The sequence below is a fragment of the Mesocricetus auratus genome, unplaced genomic scaffold, assembly GCF_017639785.1.
Source record: "Mesocricetus auratus isolate SY011 unplaced genomic scaffold, BCM_Maur_2.0 Super-Scaffold_100018, whole genome shotgun sequence".
In the NCBI taxonomy this organism is placed as follows: Eukaryota; Metazoa; Chordata; class Mammalia; order Rodentia; family Cricetidae; genus Mesocricetus; species Mesocricetus auratus.
In genome coordinates this window covers 48,072,928-48,090,847 of record NW_024429199.1, presented here as the reverse complement: position 1 = coordinate 48,090,847, position 17,920 = coordinate 48,072,928, and the positions used below count along the sequence as shown (strand labels likewise).

The 17,920-nt window shown below is 47.8% G+C and overlaps 1 protein-coding gene across 2 annotated transcripts; it reads left to right on the top strand.

Annotated features, from left to right (window-relative positions):
• The first annotated feature begins 1,229 nt into the window (after positions 1–1,229).
• Mpc1 (mitochondrial pyruvate carrier 1) lies at positions 1,230–17,044 on the top strand. 2 transcript variants are annotated; one of them, XM_040728129.1, is made up of 5 exons: positions 1,230–1,422; positions 12,202–12,205; positions 15,518–15,614; positions 16,219–16,351; positions 16,527–17,044. In XM_040728129.1, exons 1-5 carry the CDS (start codon positions 1,352–1,354, stop codon positions 16,549–16,551), a joined length of 330 nt encoding a protein of 109 aa, XP_040584063.1. In that variant the 5' UTR covers positions 1,230–1,351; the 3' UTR covers positions 16,552–17,044. The 2 variants fall into 2 exon arrangements, with proteins under 2 accessions (XP_040584063.1, XP_040584064.1); XM_040728130.1 differs by lacking the exons at positions 1,230–1,422; positions 12,202–12,205 and adding an exon at positions 12,290–12,308.
• The last annotated feature ends 876 nt before the right edge of the window (positions 17,045–17,920 follow it).

The following is a 17,920-nucleotide window of genomic DNA, read 5'->3' as shown; positions in this document are numbered from 1 at the left end:
AGCTCAAGCAGAAACCTGGAGGCGGGAGCTGAGGCAGAAGCCACGGAGAGGGAGAGGTGCACCTTACGGGTTTCCTCCTCATGGCTTGCTCAACCTTACAGAACCCAGCACCACCAGCAGCCCAGGGACGGCCCCACCCACAACGGACCAGGCTGCCCTCCACCCATCACTATTTAAGAAGATGCCCCACAGGCTTGCCTACAGCCCAGCCTTATGGAGATTATTCCTCTCATTTTCGAGGACTCCCTCCCCTCAGATGTGACGTTCCCACTTGCTTAACAACATCCACCCCCCCCCGACTCCCCACCCGGAGAACCCCAACGGTGGTGACCTTGACCTTCTTGATCCCGTCTGACTCACCGCCCCGCCTGGTAGGGCTCCCGACCGAGGCAATCGGGGCAAGAATGTATAGAGTCCCCCCTCCCTATAGAGAGGCAGAGGAGCCGTCCACGGTCTGCTGACGGGTAAACCAAGACTGACGCTGGAGGGCCGGCATTAACCTGCTCGCCTGCGAGGTCTCGGGTGCGGCGGGGAGCCGCCCCGCCTCCTGAGATCGTGAGACTTTCTCCGGGTGAGGACGGAAGGGCCGTTGCGTTCTTTGGGCGAGCTTTGGGCGAGCCGGTTCAAAGCGGAGGCGACGGGAGCGCCTTCCCCCGGCCGCCCCATCGTCGCCCGCAGCCAGCTCCCGCTCGCCCTGCACTCCCACCCCCGCCGTGCGCAGGGCGTGGCTCTGCGCCCCCACGCCGGCTCGGGCGGCCGTGCCCGTGCGCGCACGGAAGGGCGGGGACTTACGTAACCTGCGCTTTGCACACGCGGGCGGCCCGCCGCTTCTGGAGACCGAGGCTCCCCACCCCCTCCACCCCCGCTATTTTTAGCCGCCTTCCTCCTCCGCTCCCGGCGGTGACTGCATCCCCAGCCGCCCGCTTGCAGGATGTCACTGCCCCCTGCCTGTGCGCTGTCGCCCGCAAACGGACGCGAGCCCGATCCTACGCCCCGCCCCACCCCCGAGGCCCCCGCGGGCCGTCTCAGGAGCCCCCGGACCCTCGAGCATCACCGTCACCGTCCCCAGCAACCGTCAGCGGGCGCCGGGCCCTTTTACGACCGCAGCCCTGGGCGGGCGGGAGGAAGGGAAGGGGTGTGGGCCGCGCCAGCCAATCGCGGCCGCGCGCTCCAGCCTGGCGCGTCCTGATTGGCGGAGCGCCGGGCGGCCGTAAGGCGCATCCGGGTGTCGCGAGGCGAGCGCCGCTGCCCGCCCGCTCGCCAGCTCGGTCGCTCCCTCGACGCCGGTGTCGTTGGTCCGCAGGGCGGCTTCCCCCGCAGAGCGGCCGCACCGCCGACCGCACGCACGGCCATGGCTGGGGCGCTGGTGCGCAAGGCGGCGGACTATGTCCGCAGCAAGGACTTCCGGGACTACCTGATGAGGTGAGCGGCGCCGGCGGGGTAGGCCGTGGGCGAGCCCGTGACGGAGGGGACGGCAGGGACCCGGCTTCATCCCGTGCCTAAGGGGACGACCGAGGGTGACCGAGGGGACGGCGCTGTCACCGTGACTTAGGGGACGGCGGGTGACCGAGGGGACGGCGCTCGCACCGGTGACTTAGGGGACGGCGGGTGACCGAGGGGACGGCGCTGTCACCGTGACTTAGGGGACGGCGGGTGACCGAGGGGACGGCGCTCGCACCGGTGACTTAGGGGACGGCGGGTGACCGAGGGGACGGCGCTGTCACCGTGACTTAGGGGACGGCGGGTGACCGAGGGGACGGCGCTCGCACCGGTGACTTAGGGGACGGCGGGTGACCGAGGGGACGGCGCTCGCACCGGTGACTTAGGGGACGGCGGGTGACCGAGGGGACGGCGCTGTCACCGTGACTTAGGGGACGCTGAGGGGGACCGAGGGGACGGCGCTGTCACCCGTGACTTAGGGGACGGCGGGTGAGCGAGGACGACGGCGCTGTCACCCGTGACTAAGGGGATGAGGGTGACCGAGGGGACGGCGCTGTCACCGTGACTTAGGGGACGCTGAGGATGAGCGAGGGGGACGGCGCTGTCACCGTGACTTAGGGGACGCTGAGGGGGACCGAGGGGGACGGCGCTCGCACCGGTGACTTAGGGGACGGCGGGGGAGCGAGGACGACGGCGCTGTCACCCGTGACTAAGGGGATAAGGGTGACCGAGGGGACGGCGCTGTCACCGGTGACTAAGGGGATAAGGGTGACCGAGGGAACGGCGCTGTCACCGGTGACTTAGGGGACGCTGAGGGGGACCGAGGGGACGGCGCTGTCACCGGTGACTAAGGGGATGAGGGTGACCGAGGGAACGGCGCTGTCACCGGTGACTTAGGGGACGCTGAGGGTGACCGAGGGAACGGCGCTCGCATCGGTGACTTAGGGGACGCTGAGGGGGACCGAGGGGGACGGCGCTGTCACCCGTGACTAGGGATGAGGGTGACCGAGGTGACGGCGCTCGCACCCGTGACTTAGGGGACGCTGAGGGTGAGCGAGGGGGACGGCGCTCGCATCGGTGACTTAGGGGACTCTGAAGGTGACCGAGGGGACGGCGCTGTCACCCGTGACTTAGGGGACGGCGGGTGACCGAGGGGACGGCGGCGGGTGAGCAGGGGACGGCGATCCCGGGCAGGGCGACCTAGGGGACGGCAGGTGACAGGCAGCAGAGCTCTGGCCCGCGGCCGATCGGGTGACCGCAGGCTCGCCGCTCGCTCCTGGGCTGGCAGTCGGTGCCCTGTGCGTGGCGTGGGTTGACGTGGGGACACTGGGTGCCACTCTCGTGTCCCCATGGTCGCGGGCCTAGGGCCTGGCGGGAGCGATGCTGGAACGTCCCCGGGCAGTGGGAGCTGGAATTGGCGGTGTCGAGGTCGTTTTTCCGTTTGCCCACTTGGGTACAGGACGTGTGGGGGCGGAGCAGAACGCGGTGGGGGACGGCGGGGGGACCGACCAGTGTGACCGGTGCTTGTCCGCTGCAGCCCAGCGGCCTTTTACTTGCAGATGTGTGTCTGATGGGCTTCATTTTCGCCTAAAATCTAATGCTAAGACTTAGAAACAGTTTGTTCCCAAGCATGATTTCATTTTCTTGTGATTTTTTTTTATTAAGCCTAGATAAGTGGAAGGCTGCTTTTTAACTTTCTTGGGTTTTTTGTTTGTTTGTTTGTTTTTGTTTTTGTTTTACGACACAGGGTTTCTCTGTATGGTTTTGGAGGCTGTCGGTCCAGCCCTGCCTCGAATTCACAGAGATCCGCCTGCCTCTGCCTCCGAGTGCTGGGATTAAAGGCGTGCGCCACCACCGCCCGGCAGGATAATTTTTATTGTAATATATATGATGCCTTGGCCTTCTATAGCTTCTTACTTAGTTCTCTTCACCATCATCTCATTTTGAGAGGAGGTTCTGCTTTCCTGGGACTAACCTTCAAGGCCTGCACTCAATTGAGCTCCTTCAACCTCCAGAACAGCCATGTTACCAAACTTGATTTCTGATAAGAATCTCAGGGCAAGAACTTTCTAGGTTTCTAGTTCAGTGTTTTCTTAATAGTTCTATTCCTTTCTTTTCTTTCTTTTTGAGTATTGAGGCTCAAAGTCGGGACTTGTGCCATTTGTAAACTCTACAAGGATTGTGCTACTAAGCTATACCCCCCAGCTCTCCAACTTCTAATTTTAGTCGATGTGTTTGACTTGTGCCTGAGTTTATATACATACATACATACATACATACATACATACATATATATATATATATATATGCACTTACGGAGGTGAGAAGAGACATCAGCTCTCCTGGACTGGCTTTACAGACAGTTGTGAGCCTCCACACTGGTGCTGGCACTGGAACCCAGGTCTTTTTTTTTTTTTTTAACCAGGCAGGGTTTCTCTGTATTGTTTTTTGAGGCTGTCGGTCCAGCCTGGCCTGGAACTCACAGAGATCCGCCTGTCTCTGCCTCCCGAGTGCTGGGATTAAAGGCGTGCACCACCAACGCCCGGCTAACCCAGGTCTTTTTGAAGAGCATTTGAACCAGGGTCTCTTCTTAGCTCTGGCTGTCCTGGAATTTACTGTGTGCACTGGGCTGACATATATCTGCCTCTGCCTCCTGAGTGCTGGGATTAAAGGCGTGCGCTACCACCACACCTGGCTTCAAAGTCTTTTTCTTAAACTGTTTCATTATGTACCTTACTGACTAAATGAAATAAAATAGCCCCCTTTCTCTCTCATTCTTCTTAGATTGTTGGTTAAATTAGAATGAGTAGTGCAGTAAGACTTGTTTCTTTTTTTTTTTTTTTCCGAGACAGGGTTTCTCTGTTGTTTTGGAGGCTGTCCTGGAACTCACTTTGTAGACCAGGCTGGCCTCGAACTCACAGAGATCCGCCTGCCTCTGCCTCCCGAGTGCTGGGATTAAAGGCGTGCACCACCAACGCCCGGCCGACTTGTTTCTTAAGGACTGAGGAAATCAGTACATGTGAAGATTTATTTTAGAGATTTATTTTCAAGTTTAAATATTAGAACAAAGGTGACTGAATGTTACACACACACACACAGCACGATTACAGCTCTGAGGTTAATGAAATGTTGGCAGTGAATATTCTCAATATGGTGTTCTATTCCAAGCTGACTTTAACTTCTGAGCTCCCAGGAAAGCTTTAAGAGTTTATATTAAAAAGTTGTAGGAGAAAAGAAGGGAATGCTTCCTAAACATGGAATGTTAGAGTGGAAATAACCCAGCACTTCCCTGCCACTTGAGAAAACTGATATCTAGACCAAGCAGAAGACTTGAGGTTCTCTGAGCAATTAACTTGTGGAGCCAAAACAGAATTGTCAGCTTACGACTTAAGGAAGAGGTGCTTGGGAAGATGGTTAAGGGCACTGGCTGCTCTTCCAGAGGTCCTGAGTTCGATTCCCAGCTGCTACATAGTGTCTCACAACTGTCTGTAATGAGATCTGGTGCCCTCTTCTGGCCTGCAGGCACACATGCAGGCAACAACAAAAATCTCCAAGCATCATTCTTCAATGATGCTTGGAGATTTTTGGAAGAGAGCAGGGTTTGGGTTCTTTTGGGAGAGGTGGGGGTTGGGGGTTGAGACAAGCTCTTGTTGTTTGACTATGACTGGCCTGATACTCTGTAGACCTGGGAGACTGTAGATCACAGAGACCCGCCTGCCTTTGCCTCCTGAGTGCGGGGAGTAAAGGTGTAAGCACCACACCCAGCCCGGTACCTTCTGCCCATGCCTCCCTTCTCTGCGACTCTGTCTCACACTCTGCCTTTGGACTCTCAGCACTTTCCTGTTGACTTCCGAGTTGATGAAGATGGAAGTGTTGAGGCCTATCCATGAGTCTCTTGATAGCAGGAAAGTCCAGTGTATCCAGTTTACAAGGGTCTTTACTATCATTTACCACAGGTTCTAACAGCTAAATAACAACTAAAATGTTAGATAAAATTTTGTGAAAATAAATTGAGATATAGGAGAGCATTTTTTTAAAGATTAAAAACTCTTATTGACTCTCAGTGCAACTAATACAAAAGCTCACGATCATGACCTGTAACCTAAGTAGGAGAGCATTTTTAGGAAAATGAAGAATTATAATCTAGACAACCTTAAATCTCATCCCAAGCAGTCGAGATGTAAAGTAAATAAAAAAATAATGAAAAAAAGAAAAAAACCTCATCCTATTTAAATAGTGTTATAAATAAGACTTCTGAACTGCTGGTTGGATCCTCTTGGTATGACAAAAGTGTTTGAATTTACAGTAAGCTATGTTCCCTTAATTGATCTCAGTGTTTTCAAAGAAATGCAGTAAAACCCATCAATCCCAAAGAGACTGAAGTGAGCAGCACCCATCAGACATCGGAAAGGAGACCTGAGCCAGCCAATCACCACTCAGATCACTGCACAACTGGTAGTTGTCCTTCATCATTCTGTTTCATCAAACTTGTAATTGAATAGTAGAAGCAGCATTGATTAAATTCATGTTGTGTACTGTGTTTCTCAGTATAGAATGAATAGTAATAGTTGTTGACTATGAGAAACATGTATACATAGCATGTTATATATTGTGTATATATGTATATATATAAAATAATGAGAAGCTTAACTAAGATCAGGATCTAGACAAAGATATCCCTAGAACCATTTTGTTTTACATCATGTAAGTTCTGAATAAAGCAGTTATGAAAAAAGGTAACTATACATACTGGGAAGAAAGAAACAAAGCTTAAAGATGATGTGATTGCCTATGTAGACAACCCCAAGGGACAAAGACTCCTATGGAACTAACAAATGATAACAGCAAGGATTAGGGTACAATGTTAATATATAATATCTGTTGCTTTCCTATATACTTCCAACTAGTAAATGCAATTTGAAATTAAAACACAGTGCCACTTACATTATCGTACTCAAATGCTGGAGTCTTATTGGTGTTGGGTGCTGAGGATTGGATCCAGGGCCCTTGTGCGTGCTAAGCACACGTTCTACCGCTAAGTTTCATCCCCATCCCTAAATGAAATGGATGTAAATAAAAAAAAGTTAACAACATTGTAAGTAAGAACTATCTAAGAAAACAACCGTGAATGATAATCAAGAACCATGTGACAGAGAAGAGCAACTCCATATGAAAAGACTATAGATTTCCAAGACTCCATTCTTCTGAGTGTAACTTATAAAATCAGTGCGGTACCAGTCAAAATACCAACAGAATTATTTTGTGGATATCGGTAAATGTATCATGGACTTCACATAGAGTTTGATACCCAGCAATAGCAAGAAATAACAGTAAGTTAGAAGATAGTTTATTTGGAGAGACAGAAGACCCTGTGTAGCCAATACAGTCCTGAGGAAAACAAAGTTGGAAGGCTGACACAACCCAGTTTTACAATTTACTGTGAAGCTACGGTAATGAAACCTGTGCTACTAAGACAGGAATAAACAGATAGATCAAAGCCCAGATTAGGCAGGTCATAAGTAAACACACTTAGTACTGTCAACTGAACTTTGGCCAAGGAGCAAAGACAAAATAATGTAGCAAAGATAGTTGTCGACAAATGGGACTGAGCAACTGGCCATTCACACCAAACAAAACGTTCAGACACATCCTATGTCTTTAGCGGAAAATTACTCAATTTACATTATAGATCTCAACATAAAGTGCAAGCCATAGAATATGGGGAAAAAAATCAAAATTATCTGGGGTTGGCAATGACTTTTTAGATACAACCAAACGCATGATCCAGGATTTTCGGCCGGGCGGTGGTAGCCCACACCTTTAATCCTAGCACTGGGGAGGCAGAGGCAGGCGGATCTCTGTGAGTTCGAGGCCAGGCTGGACCAACAGCCTCCAAAACAATACAGAGAAACCCTGTCTCGTAAAAACCAAAAAAAAAAAAAAAAAAAAAAAAAAGAGGATTTTCAGCTGGGCGTGGTGGTTCATGCCTGTAAATGGCACACTCAGGACGTGGAGGCTACACAGGAGACCCTGTCTCAGAAAACAGTGTTCAAATGTCTGCTTGTGAAACAGAAAATGGAAGTCACAGACCTAAGAGGAGTTTGAAAAAGATAGCAGTTACCTGACATACATGAGTCCCTGAGATAACCAAACTGAAGTGGACTGAGTGTCATAACAGATCTCCTAAAGGCACACAGACCGCAAGTCAGCGTATGTGAGTTGCTCCTCTGCCTGTGTTAGCTTGGGCAGAGCTGCACATTAAGTGGATGAAACACCACAGAACACATGTGGTGGTAGCCCAGACATGCCGCACCGGCAGTACTGGAGCTGCTGTGAGCCATGGGACTTGTCACTGCTGGTGGGAGTACAAATGGACAGCCGACTGGAGGACAGTTCTGCCTTTCTGCTCCTATGTGTCAGAGATCATACCCCTGATAGAAACACAGAGCCTGAAGTCTACTTCCACACAGGGACCTACGGATGGCTGTTTATAGCAACTCTGTGCATAACTGCCCTAACTTGGCATCAAGCAAGTTGTTTTTCAGTGGGTGAGTGGTTAATGGTACATCCAGACAGTAAAATATTGTTAAGGACAAAAGGAAATGGGCAGCGAAATCATAAAAAGATAGAAAGGAAAGTTAATCCCACATTATGAAATGAAGTAAGGCAACTTGAAAATAGGAAATAGTACACGATTCTGTAACTCGGATTCAGGCCTCTTGTCAAAAGTTGTGAGCCTGCAAAAGACTGTCTGGTGGGCAGCTAAAGGCAGGACTAAAGTTTAGCATTTGCCTGGGGTGATAGTTCAGTTTTGTGCTTAGAGCCTTCTAAGAGCAGGGAACCCTGATTGAGAACGTGTCTCCATGGACTGAAGGCAGGCCTGTACAGCAGTTTCTTAGTGATTGGTGTGGGAGGGCCCAGATTGTTGTTGGTGGGCTGGTGCTCCCGATTCTAACAGGAAGCGACTGACAAGCCAAAGGAAACAGGCTGATAAGCAGCACTCCTGCATGGCTTCTGCATCAGCTCCTCCCTTACTCCCTTCCCTGAAGGTTCCTGCTTTCCTGGAGTTCAGGCCCTGAGTCCTCAGATGATGGACCAGTACCTGAAGTGTACTGGAAATAAGTCCTTTCCTTCCCAAGCTGCTTTTGATTGTGGTGTTTATCACTAGTTGCAGTGATAGCAATGCTAGCCAAGACAAGCTTGATCTCTAGAACATTTAAAAAGAGCTGACATGGGGTGGCTGGAGAGATGATTCAGCGGTTGATAGCACTGACTGCTCTTCCAGAGGACCCGGGTTCAACTCTCAGCACCCACATGGCAGCTCACAATTGTCTGTAACTCCACATTCAGGTGATATGACTCCTTCACATAATGCACTAAAAGAAAAAGGGGGAAAAAAACCTTGATGTGAAGCCAGGTGTGGAGGCATATGCCCTTAAACCCAGCACTTGGGAGACAGAGGCAGGTGGGTTTTGTCGAGTTCAGCCCTAGCCTGGCCTACAAAGCAACTGTGAATTCTAACCAGCCAGGGATCCACAATGAGGCCCTGTCTCAAAGGGGAAGATGGGTCTGGGCGTGGTGGCACATTTGTGACCCCAGCGCTGGGGCAGTGAAGACAGGCAGATTCCTGGGGTCTGCTGGCCAGTATGCCTAGTCTACTTTGCAAACTCCAGGCCTGTGCAAACAAACAAAAAACTAAGAAGGGTAACACCTGACAAGAGTAACAGACGAGGTTGTCTTCTGGCCGACACATAAGTATGTGCACCCAGAAAACACCTTTGCCTTCGTGTTGCATCTATCTTCTTTGTTACCTTAAACTTGAGGTCAGAGATTCTTGCCCAGCTCTGCAAGTAAACATGTTAATTATTTAAGGAGTGCTAGTCTAAAACTGGTAATACAAACCCGATTCATCCTAAAGTGATCTAGTCTTCCCCTCTGAAGTCTGAGGACACCAACATGAGGGTAACCGGAAGTATTTTCAAGCAATGAGACTTGCAGATAGATCACCCAGAGATGGAACTCAGACTCTGCCTCAAATGGGAGAAAATATTTCTTGGAAAGAGCTGAACCCCCACTCCACCTCCACACACACATAATAATTTTCCACAGCAAGACCACATAGAACCAGCGCTGAGAAAATGATCAATCAGAACATAACAGACCACCACTGCTGACTATGCATACATCTTATCCTTGCTTTTATTCCTTCCCCAATATATTGCCAGCATCTTGAAGGTAGGTCTTAGAATGCTGGTCCCCGGTTTCCCCCATGTGGCCATATTGAATAAACTGCTTCACGGCCGTGACTTTGATTGGGCTCTTGGAACTGTATCTTAGTTAGGGTCTCTGTTGCTGTGAAAAGACACCATGACCATGGCATCTCTTCTAACGTAAAGACATTTAATTGAGGTGGCAGCCTACAGTTCAGAGGTTTCCATGCAGGCAGACCTGGTGGTGGCTACATCTTGATCAGAATGCAACAAGAAGTGGCCTGAGTGTTACACTGAGCAAAGCAAAAGAGACCTCAGAGCCCACCCCCACAGTGATACACTTCCCCCAGCAAGACCACACCTACTCTATGTGGCCATACCCCCTAATGGTTCCGTGAGTAGACAAATCTGGTCTGTTGAGACCCTGAGTCAGGCCTAACTTGACACAAACTAGGGTCATCTGAGAAGAGGGGACCTCACTGAAGAATTCCCTCATCAGACTGGCCTGTGGGCTATTTTCTTGATTACTGATTGGTAGAGGAGGGCTCAGTCCACTGTGGGCAGTGCAGCCCCTAGGCACATGGTCCCAGGTTGTAGAGAAAGGCGGCTAAGCAAGCCATGGAGGGCCAGCCAGTAACCAGCATTCAGTGTCTCTGCTTCAGTTCCTGCCGCCAGGTTCCGGCCTTGAGTTTTTGCTCTGAGTTCCCTTTATGATAGATTGTATGCCAAAATATAAGTCTTTTCCTCTTGAAGTTGCTTTTGGCTGTAATCTTTATCACAACAGCATAAAACAAACTGGGACAGATTCCAACTATGTGACATTCTGGAAAAGGCAAAATTTCAGAGTCAGAAAAGATCAGGGGTTTCCAAGGGTTAAGAGCAAGAGAAGGATGAAAAGGCAGAGTGATCCGGGGCGTTGGTGGCGCACGCCTTTAGTCCCAGCACTTGGGAGGCAGAGGCAGGCGGATCTCTGTGAGTTCGAGGCCAGCCTGGTCTACAGAGAGAGTTCCAGGACAGCCTCCAAAGCCACAGATAAAGAAAGAAAACAAAAAAGGCAGAGTGCAAGCATTTTTAGGGCAGTAGAACTACCAGTGACTTGTCTGATATATCAGTATAGCATGTGCTCATCCAGCCCAAAGAATATAGTTTCTCTGCCCTTACAGTTGGAGTTCACTGTGCCAACCAAATGCAATTTTTTCATATTCAACTGAAATAACAGCAGATGACCAAACAAAAAGAAAAATCAAACATATTTTCCACATGATGTACATTACTGCCCCAAGTCATAGTTGAAAGTATCCATGCTTGCTGCTATATCACCAATGTCAAGTTGTAATTTGTATGTTGCCTGTAAATTTACCTTTGTTTGGAGCATGTACTGTTATGTCACGGGGAACACTTTTTTCCTAGTATGGCCCTGCACAAGTATGCTTTTCATATATTGTTAAACAAGCCAATTTATGTGCCAAAGACTTGAAACACTACCTTTTAAACTGTTTTATTACATGAGGGTGTACAGGAATGTGTGGGTGCTTGTGGAGGCTGACAGAGGGTGTTAGATCACCTGAGTCAGAATTATCAGTAGCTAACTGTGAGCCGCCCAGCCAAACTCAGGGTCTCTAAAAAGAGCTCAGCCATCTCTCTAGCACTCACTTTTCAGATTTTTGTGTTTTGTTTTTTAAAGACGTTTTAATGTGTGTTTGAGCCTGCATAGCTGCAGCACCTACATGCAGTTGTCCACAGAGGCAAAAAGAAAGCATAGCTCATTGTGAGCCGCCGTGTGTGCTGGGAACTAAACCCAGGTCCTCTGCAAGATGGACAGAGCTCTTAACTAAGCCGTCTATGCTCCAGTCCACAAAACTTTTATTTTAAAATCTTTTTTGTTTTGTGTTTTTTTAAATAGAAAATTTAACATTCTGGAAAATACTACCATTCAGTAATTACTTTGTATACCAGGTACCTCTTTAGGTATGTCAGATATATGTATGTATGTATGTATATATATATATATATGTATATTATACCTTCATGAGACTAACTTTGTGTGATCATGAAAGTTCATTATTAATAAGATTTAACAGTGCTTCCAAGACCATGCTGTCCCATGTAAGCCATAGGCCACTCACTGGCCTGCACTTGAACGGTGGCCAGTCCAAACTGAGATGTTGATTTAGAATCACACTAAACTTAAATGAGTACACAAAGTATATAAAGATTTTATTTCAGTTGTTATTACATATGATTCCTTAAATTGTTTTATACTTATTTTATGTAAGGATGTTCATCTGTCATAACACACTTGTGAAGTTCAGAGAACAACTTGGGATTCGCTTTTGTCCTTACAGCGTAGGTCCCAGGAATAAACTCAGGTTGTTAGACTTGGTGGCAGGCACGTTTCCTCACTGGCACAGTGTTGCTAAATGTGTGACTAAAACTGAAATGCATGTGAGTTTGAAATGGGCTAGAGCTGTTTGGAAGTATCTGATTCTTTTTCTTTTGTTTTCTTCCCTCCATGTCTTCTCTGTCTGAACCTTGGTGACTGCACAAACAGCACGGTAAGAAACTTGTATCCATTCTGGGCACTTGTGGACTTTCTGCTTTAATAGAGTTTCAGACAACAGACACGTTGGGGTGGCTGTCTGACTCCCATACTGGATGGTAAGCTGTGAAGGATGCACATTTCTGGGCCTGCCCCTGTAGACCACAGCTCTCCTGTGTCTATCAAAGGAGCCGGCGATGCTGCGTTAACTAGAGTCACTTCACAGCTGGTAGCTGATGGAAAGGAGGGGGAGAGAGAAGAATAGACTGAGGTTGTTTCCATGTCTTGCTTTCCATGTGACAGATACCACACCATGCTGCTTGTTCCCTGTTTGAACTTCTTTTAAAAGTGACAAAGAAGCTTTATTGGGAAGGGGGGAGGCAAACGAGCTGCCTGTCTCTTCAGAGGGACAGTGGGAAAGAGCCCTGTTTGAACTTTTTATAGCTACAATAAAATAGCAAAGTAACATTTTTGCACATAATTGATAAATATTAATCACAAAAATCCTTATTCTAAGCCGGGCGTTGGTGGCGCACGCCTTTAATCCCAGCACTCGGGAGGCAGAGGCAGGCGGATCTCTGTGAGTTCGAGGCTGGGCTGGACCGACAGCCTCCAAAACAATACAGAGAAACCCTGTCTCGAAAAAAAAACAAAAAAAAATCCTTATTCTATAAATTAACTGCAATTTCTGGAAACCGGACCAGACACATAATTTTATAACAGGGAAGAGAGAATTAATTTCATACCAGATAAAAACATGCATTCAAAGCTGTCTTTGTTGAAATGATTTCTGCTGTGTGTGCTTGTCTGTTTGTTGTTAACAGGGACTCACCATGTAGACCAGGCTGACTTACTAGTCATTCATTCATCTATCCATCCATTCATTTGCTCCCCCGTTTGTGAGATGGGGTCTCACCAAGCAGCCTTACCTGCTCTGGAGCTTGATATGTTAAACGAGGCTAGCCTCAAACTGATAGACATTCCCCAGCCTCTACATCCCAAAGTTGGAACTAAATGTGTGTACTGCCATACCTGCTAGGTTGACTTGAACTCACAATCTGCCTGCTGTGGATGCCAGAGTGCTGGGATTTAGAGACATGTACCATCAGATCCAACACCCTTGTGTTGTTAAGGAATATATTTAAATGTAGCTCAGTGCTATAATTCTCTGTGTGTTTCTTTTTTTTTTTTTTTTTTTTTTTGGTTTTTTGAGACAGGGCTTCTCTGTGGCTTTGAGGCTGTCCTGGAACTCACTTTGTAGACCAGGCTGGCCTCGAACTCACAGAGATCCACCTGCCTCTGCCTCCCGAGTGCAGGGATTAAAGGCGTGCGCCACCAACGCCCGGCTTCTCTGTGTGTTTCTTAGCTTTTAGAATTCCGTGTGATATAATCGAAAACATTCTTCTTAAAGTTGCCATAATTTAACTAGGAATTCTGCATGTGTTAGCTAGAAATCCTTCAGGTGTCTAGACAGCTTCAGATCTAGTCCACTGTCTGTTCCTACTTGGGCAGAAGGCAGGTTAGACCCGGTGATAGACCGGGCTGTAAGCCAACCTTACAGAAATACTTCAGGCTTTGTTACAGATGCCACAGTCTGCGTCATAAAGCAAATAACAAATGCTTCAGGCTTTGTCACAGACGTCACAGTCTGTGCATTATAAAGTAGCCATCAAATCAAGACAACCGTGCAGTGCAGAGGGCATAAAGAGATTCACGGGAGAGCGGTGGAAATAGACCAAGTGGAGGAAGAGGGGGGGAAAGCAGCAGGGTATGGGGCAGTAGAGTTGAGTGAAGCAGCATCTAATGAAGAGAAGGAAGGAGAAGAAGAACTGAAAAGAAGGGTGAGCACTGACCCTTACTGAGGTCTGGGTTATGGGGAAAATGAAAGTTAATGTCTACAAGAATGAAGACACAAGCAGTGAGCAGCTTACTGAGGTAATAGCAGCGTGACTGCTTGAAGACTGATTGCTCAACATGGAATTCCAGAGAGTCCTTAAGCCAACGAGGCCGGTTCACAGAGATTATAACTTGTGTTAGGTTGGGCAGTACTTCTCACACTGGCTGCATAGACATTTTAGCATCATTACTCAAAGCGTGAGCCTCAGAACTTAGATTTAAGCGTGTTGGGTTAGCATGTCAGTGTGTTCTAGCATCCCAAATGTGGTCCTAAATTGCTTTCTCTCTTCCTGGAGGATTTTTAAGGTTGTAATGACCTCTACTCAAAGCAAAGTCAAGAAATGTATTGCACCATGTCCACTGAAAGTCAGTGAAGGCCGTTGTCACCATTGTGTTCTCAAGCTCTATGCAAGCAATTGTAATTCAGTTGAATAAAATCACTGACTTAGTGCATTTTTGCCTCAGAAATTAAAATAAATTAGACATGGCTGCTAGTAAACAGCTTAATTTTGGTTACTTTAGATGCTGATAGTTTTAGAGTGAAAAACCTGGTTGTAGATTTTCCAATTCTTTGATCATAGTTCATGTATTTGGGCTGAAGGATGGTTCAATGGTTAAAAGCAGGTATTGTTCTTGCAGGGAACCTGAGTTCTGTTCCCAATACCCAAGTCAGGTGGCCCACAACCACTTATTACAAGTTCCCATGGTATCTGATGCCCTCTTCTGAACTCCAACATAGATACCCACACACATACATATAAGAACAGACACATAATTTTTAAAAATCTCTTAAGCAAGGCATGATTGTACATGCATTTAATCCCAACAGAAGTAGGCAGATCTCAGTTGGCTACAGCCTGGTCTATATAGTGAGTTTCAGGATAGCCAGCACTAGATAGTGTGATACTCTCAAAAAGCCAAACTCAAACCAGACAGTGATGGCACACACCTTTAATCCCAGCACTCAGGAGGAGGGACAGGCAGATCTGAGTTCAAGGACAGCCAGGGCTACCCAGAGAAACCCTGTCTTCCAAAACAAAACAAAGCATCAAGCTTTAGAAAAGCATTCCTTCCTTTCTATAATGAACTTTCTTAGAAAAAATGTTCAGTTTATGCTCTGCATCTTAATACAGCGCTTTGCTGGTGAGGAGATACGTAGGGAAACTTGGAAAGCACTGTGATAGAGTTAAACATTATAGACAGTGTTGTGACAAGGCTTAAACTGTGTAAGGAGAGACTCGGTCAGAGGTTGTGTCATTTCCCTTCCCTGACTGGATAATCAGAGATCACTGACTGTAGTGTGGAGGCTGAGGAGTTCGAATGGACAGCCAGACCGGGGAAACGGTGAAGGCTCGGCCCTGTCTGTTGTGGATTGTGACGGGTGTTCATGACTTCACTCTGACTCCCTCTTTCCTTCCCTCATTTATTGCAGCACTTCTGGGGTCCAGTTGCCAACTGGGGTCTCCCCATTGCTGCCATCAATGACATGAAGAAGTCTCCAGAGATCATCAGTGGGCGGATGACCTTCGGTAAGGACACGTGGAGGTACAGAGGGTGTGACACACAAGGTAGCCCTGCACGTCTCGCTGCACGTGAGGGCTGCTGGTGGGAAATCACATGAACAGTAAAGGACATCAGAGGGTGCCACTCTGGGACAGCCATTTGAAGTACTTGGGAAATGTGAGAATTACTAGCTTTAGATTTAGTCTGCTTAGTTTGAGCATGTGTAGTTTTAATCATCCTCATAGCCAACAGATTTTACTATAAGCTTGGTCTGGCAAGGTGTCATAAGTTTACTTGACTCCAATATTTGAACCTACAAATGAAGGAAAAAGTATAAGTAACAATTCTTTCAAAGGGTTGATGTAAAAAGCTCTAGCACACAGCAAAAATGGCAAGAACTGAATTCTACTTGTTCTTAATACATGTTCCTAAATTTTTAGGTAATAAACACAGACATACCTCTGACACAGTTGACTATTCCAGAGCTCCCCATCTCTAGAGGCGTAGCTCTCGCCGTCTGCTAAGGAGTGTGTGGAAGGCTTCTCTCTTCACTGCTGCATTGGACACACTGACCTTTCTTCAGCCTGGCACCCTAGGTCTTCACGTTCCTTTGTTTTGATGTCTTTACAGCCCTCTGCTGCTATTCCTTGACATTCATGAGATTTGCCTACAAGGTGCAGCCTCGAAACTGGCTTCTGTTTGCATGCCATGTAACAAACGAGGTCGCCCAGCTCATCCAGGGAGGACGGCTTATCAACTACGAGTAAGCGCATTTCAGCATGTTGTTCTGAGGAGTTGGTGAGAAACAAAAATTTAACAGGAAACAGGGTGCTCCATTGTGACAAAACCACTTCACAGAATGTGTCCTCTAAACTGCACATAGCCGCTCAGGCTGGCAGGAGGTTTGTCTCTCATTGCAATCTCCCCATCATTTCCAGGATGAGCAAGAAGGCGTCTGCGTAGCAGTGAGGACCAACCAGCTCTTGAAAAGGTCAGCGCCTCAGCCACTGCTGCCATGCCACAGATCACGTCAGCATAAATGATCTTGCTGAAGGAAAATACGGAATGCTACCCTTAATTGCCATGCCAACATTATAGAAAAGCTGAGAGTCCCTAAACCAACTCTCTGCTGCCTTATCAATGCTAAAATGTATTTGTCTTCATCAAGAGTAGTTCAGAATATGCAACTAATTTAATAATTTTCAGTGATGGTTTTATCTGTAGGAATCTGTGGTAATGTGTATATTATCTATTGGGATTTGTGTAATAAAAATCTAAGGAACAAATTTTATATAACTATAAGCACTTACTTAAATTCTTGACTTTTTCTTTAATGACCATAGTATATCCTTCAGTCAGCCACACGTCTATACATACTTTGCAGTGGTAACAAGTGTTTTCCATAGTGTGTATATCCGTATCTGTAACTTAATGGCAATAAATGATTTAAATATTTGCTATTTGAGTGTTGCTGTGTTGGTTAGGAATCTTCAGAACTAAGTATCTAGAAGGATAGTTTCAGAAAAATGGGGGCCGGGCAGTGGTGGTGCATGTCTTTAGTCCCAGAGGCAGGTGGATCTCTGTGAGTTCGAGACCAGGCTGGTCTACAGAGCTAGTTCCAGGACAGCCTCCAAAGCCACAGAGAAACCCTGTCGAGGAAAAAAAGAAAAAGAAAAAAAAGGGACACCCTGAGAGCTGTTGATGTGACCCGAGGACATGGCCAGCTGGAGTGGGTGTGTCCCCGCCCAGCTGTTCACGGTGCACACATCTGAGTCACTGTCTCACTCTGGGGGCTCACAGTCTTCTTTTCTTTGGCGAGGGTGGGTGGGGTGATGGTGGCTTAGAAGTTGCAAAACATTTGATGACTGGCAGGGCCAGAAGCCCCACACCAGACTCCCCTGCCAAGCTGCATCTGCAGCCACAGCCCAGGCAGCCTCTGGGAATGGTCCAGTGCACGGCTGCCATGAACCCTTCCTAATACAGACACCCGAGAGCCAGCACAGTTGACCAGCTGCTTCTGCTGTTTATGATGTTACAGGCAGTTACATGGCCTTCCTAGGCCTCTCTGACCCTTGGCAGCTAGTCACCTGCAGGTTTTGTGAATTTGAACATTTGGAAGAGCCCAAGATTTTTCACATTTTCATGAGGAAGACTGACCATTTCCCCCAAGAGAAGCATGAAGAGGAGTCCAACTGAAGACTGCAGAGCTGCAGAGACCCAGCAGCCGAAGAGAGCAGAGGGGTCAATAGTTGTGTGAAGGTTTCTCAAGAAACATTGCTTCATGAAACCCGGAGAAGGAAATAAAGATTGCTTTGCCCATGAGGAGACACAC

Coding starts and splice junctions, on each gene's coding strand:
- Mpc1 (XM_040728129.1), top strand. CDS start 1,352: ATGGCTGGGGCGCTGGTGCGCAAGGCGGCGGACTATGTCCGCAGCAAG. Junction 15,615..16,218: donor CAGTGGGCGGATGACCTTCG/GTAAGGACACGT, acceptor ATGTCTTTACAG/CCCTCTGCTGCTATTCCTTG. Junction 16,352..16,526: donor GGACGGCTTATCAACTACGA/GTAAGCGCATTT, acceptor CATCATTTCCAG/GATGAGCAAGAAGGCGTCTG.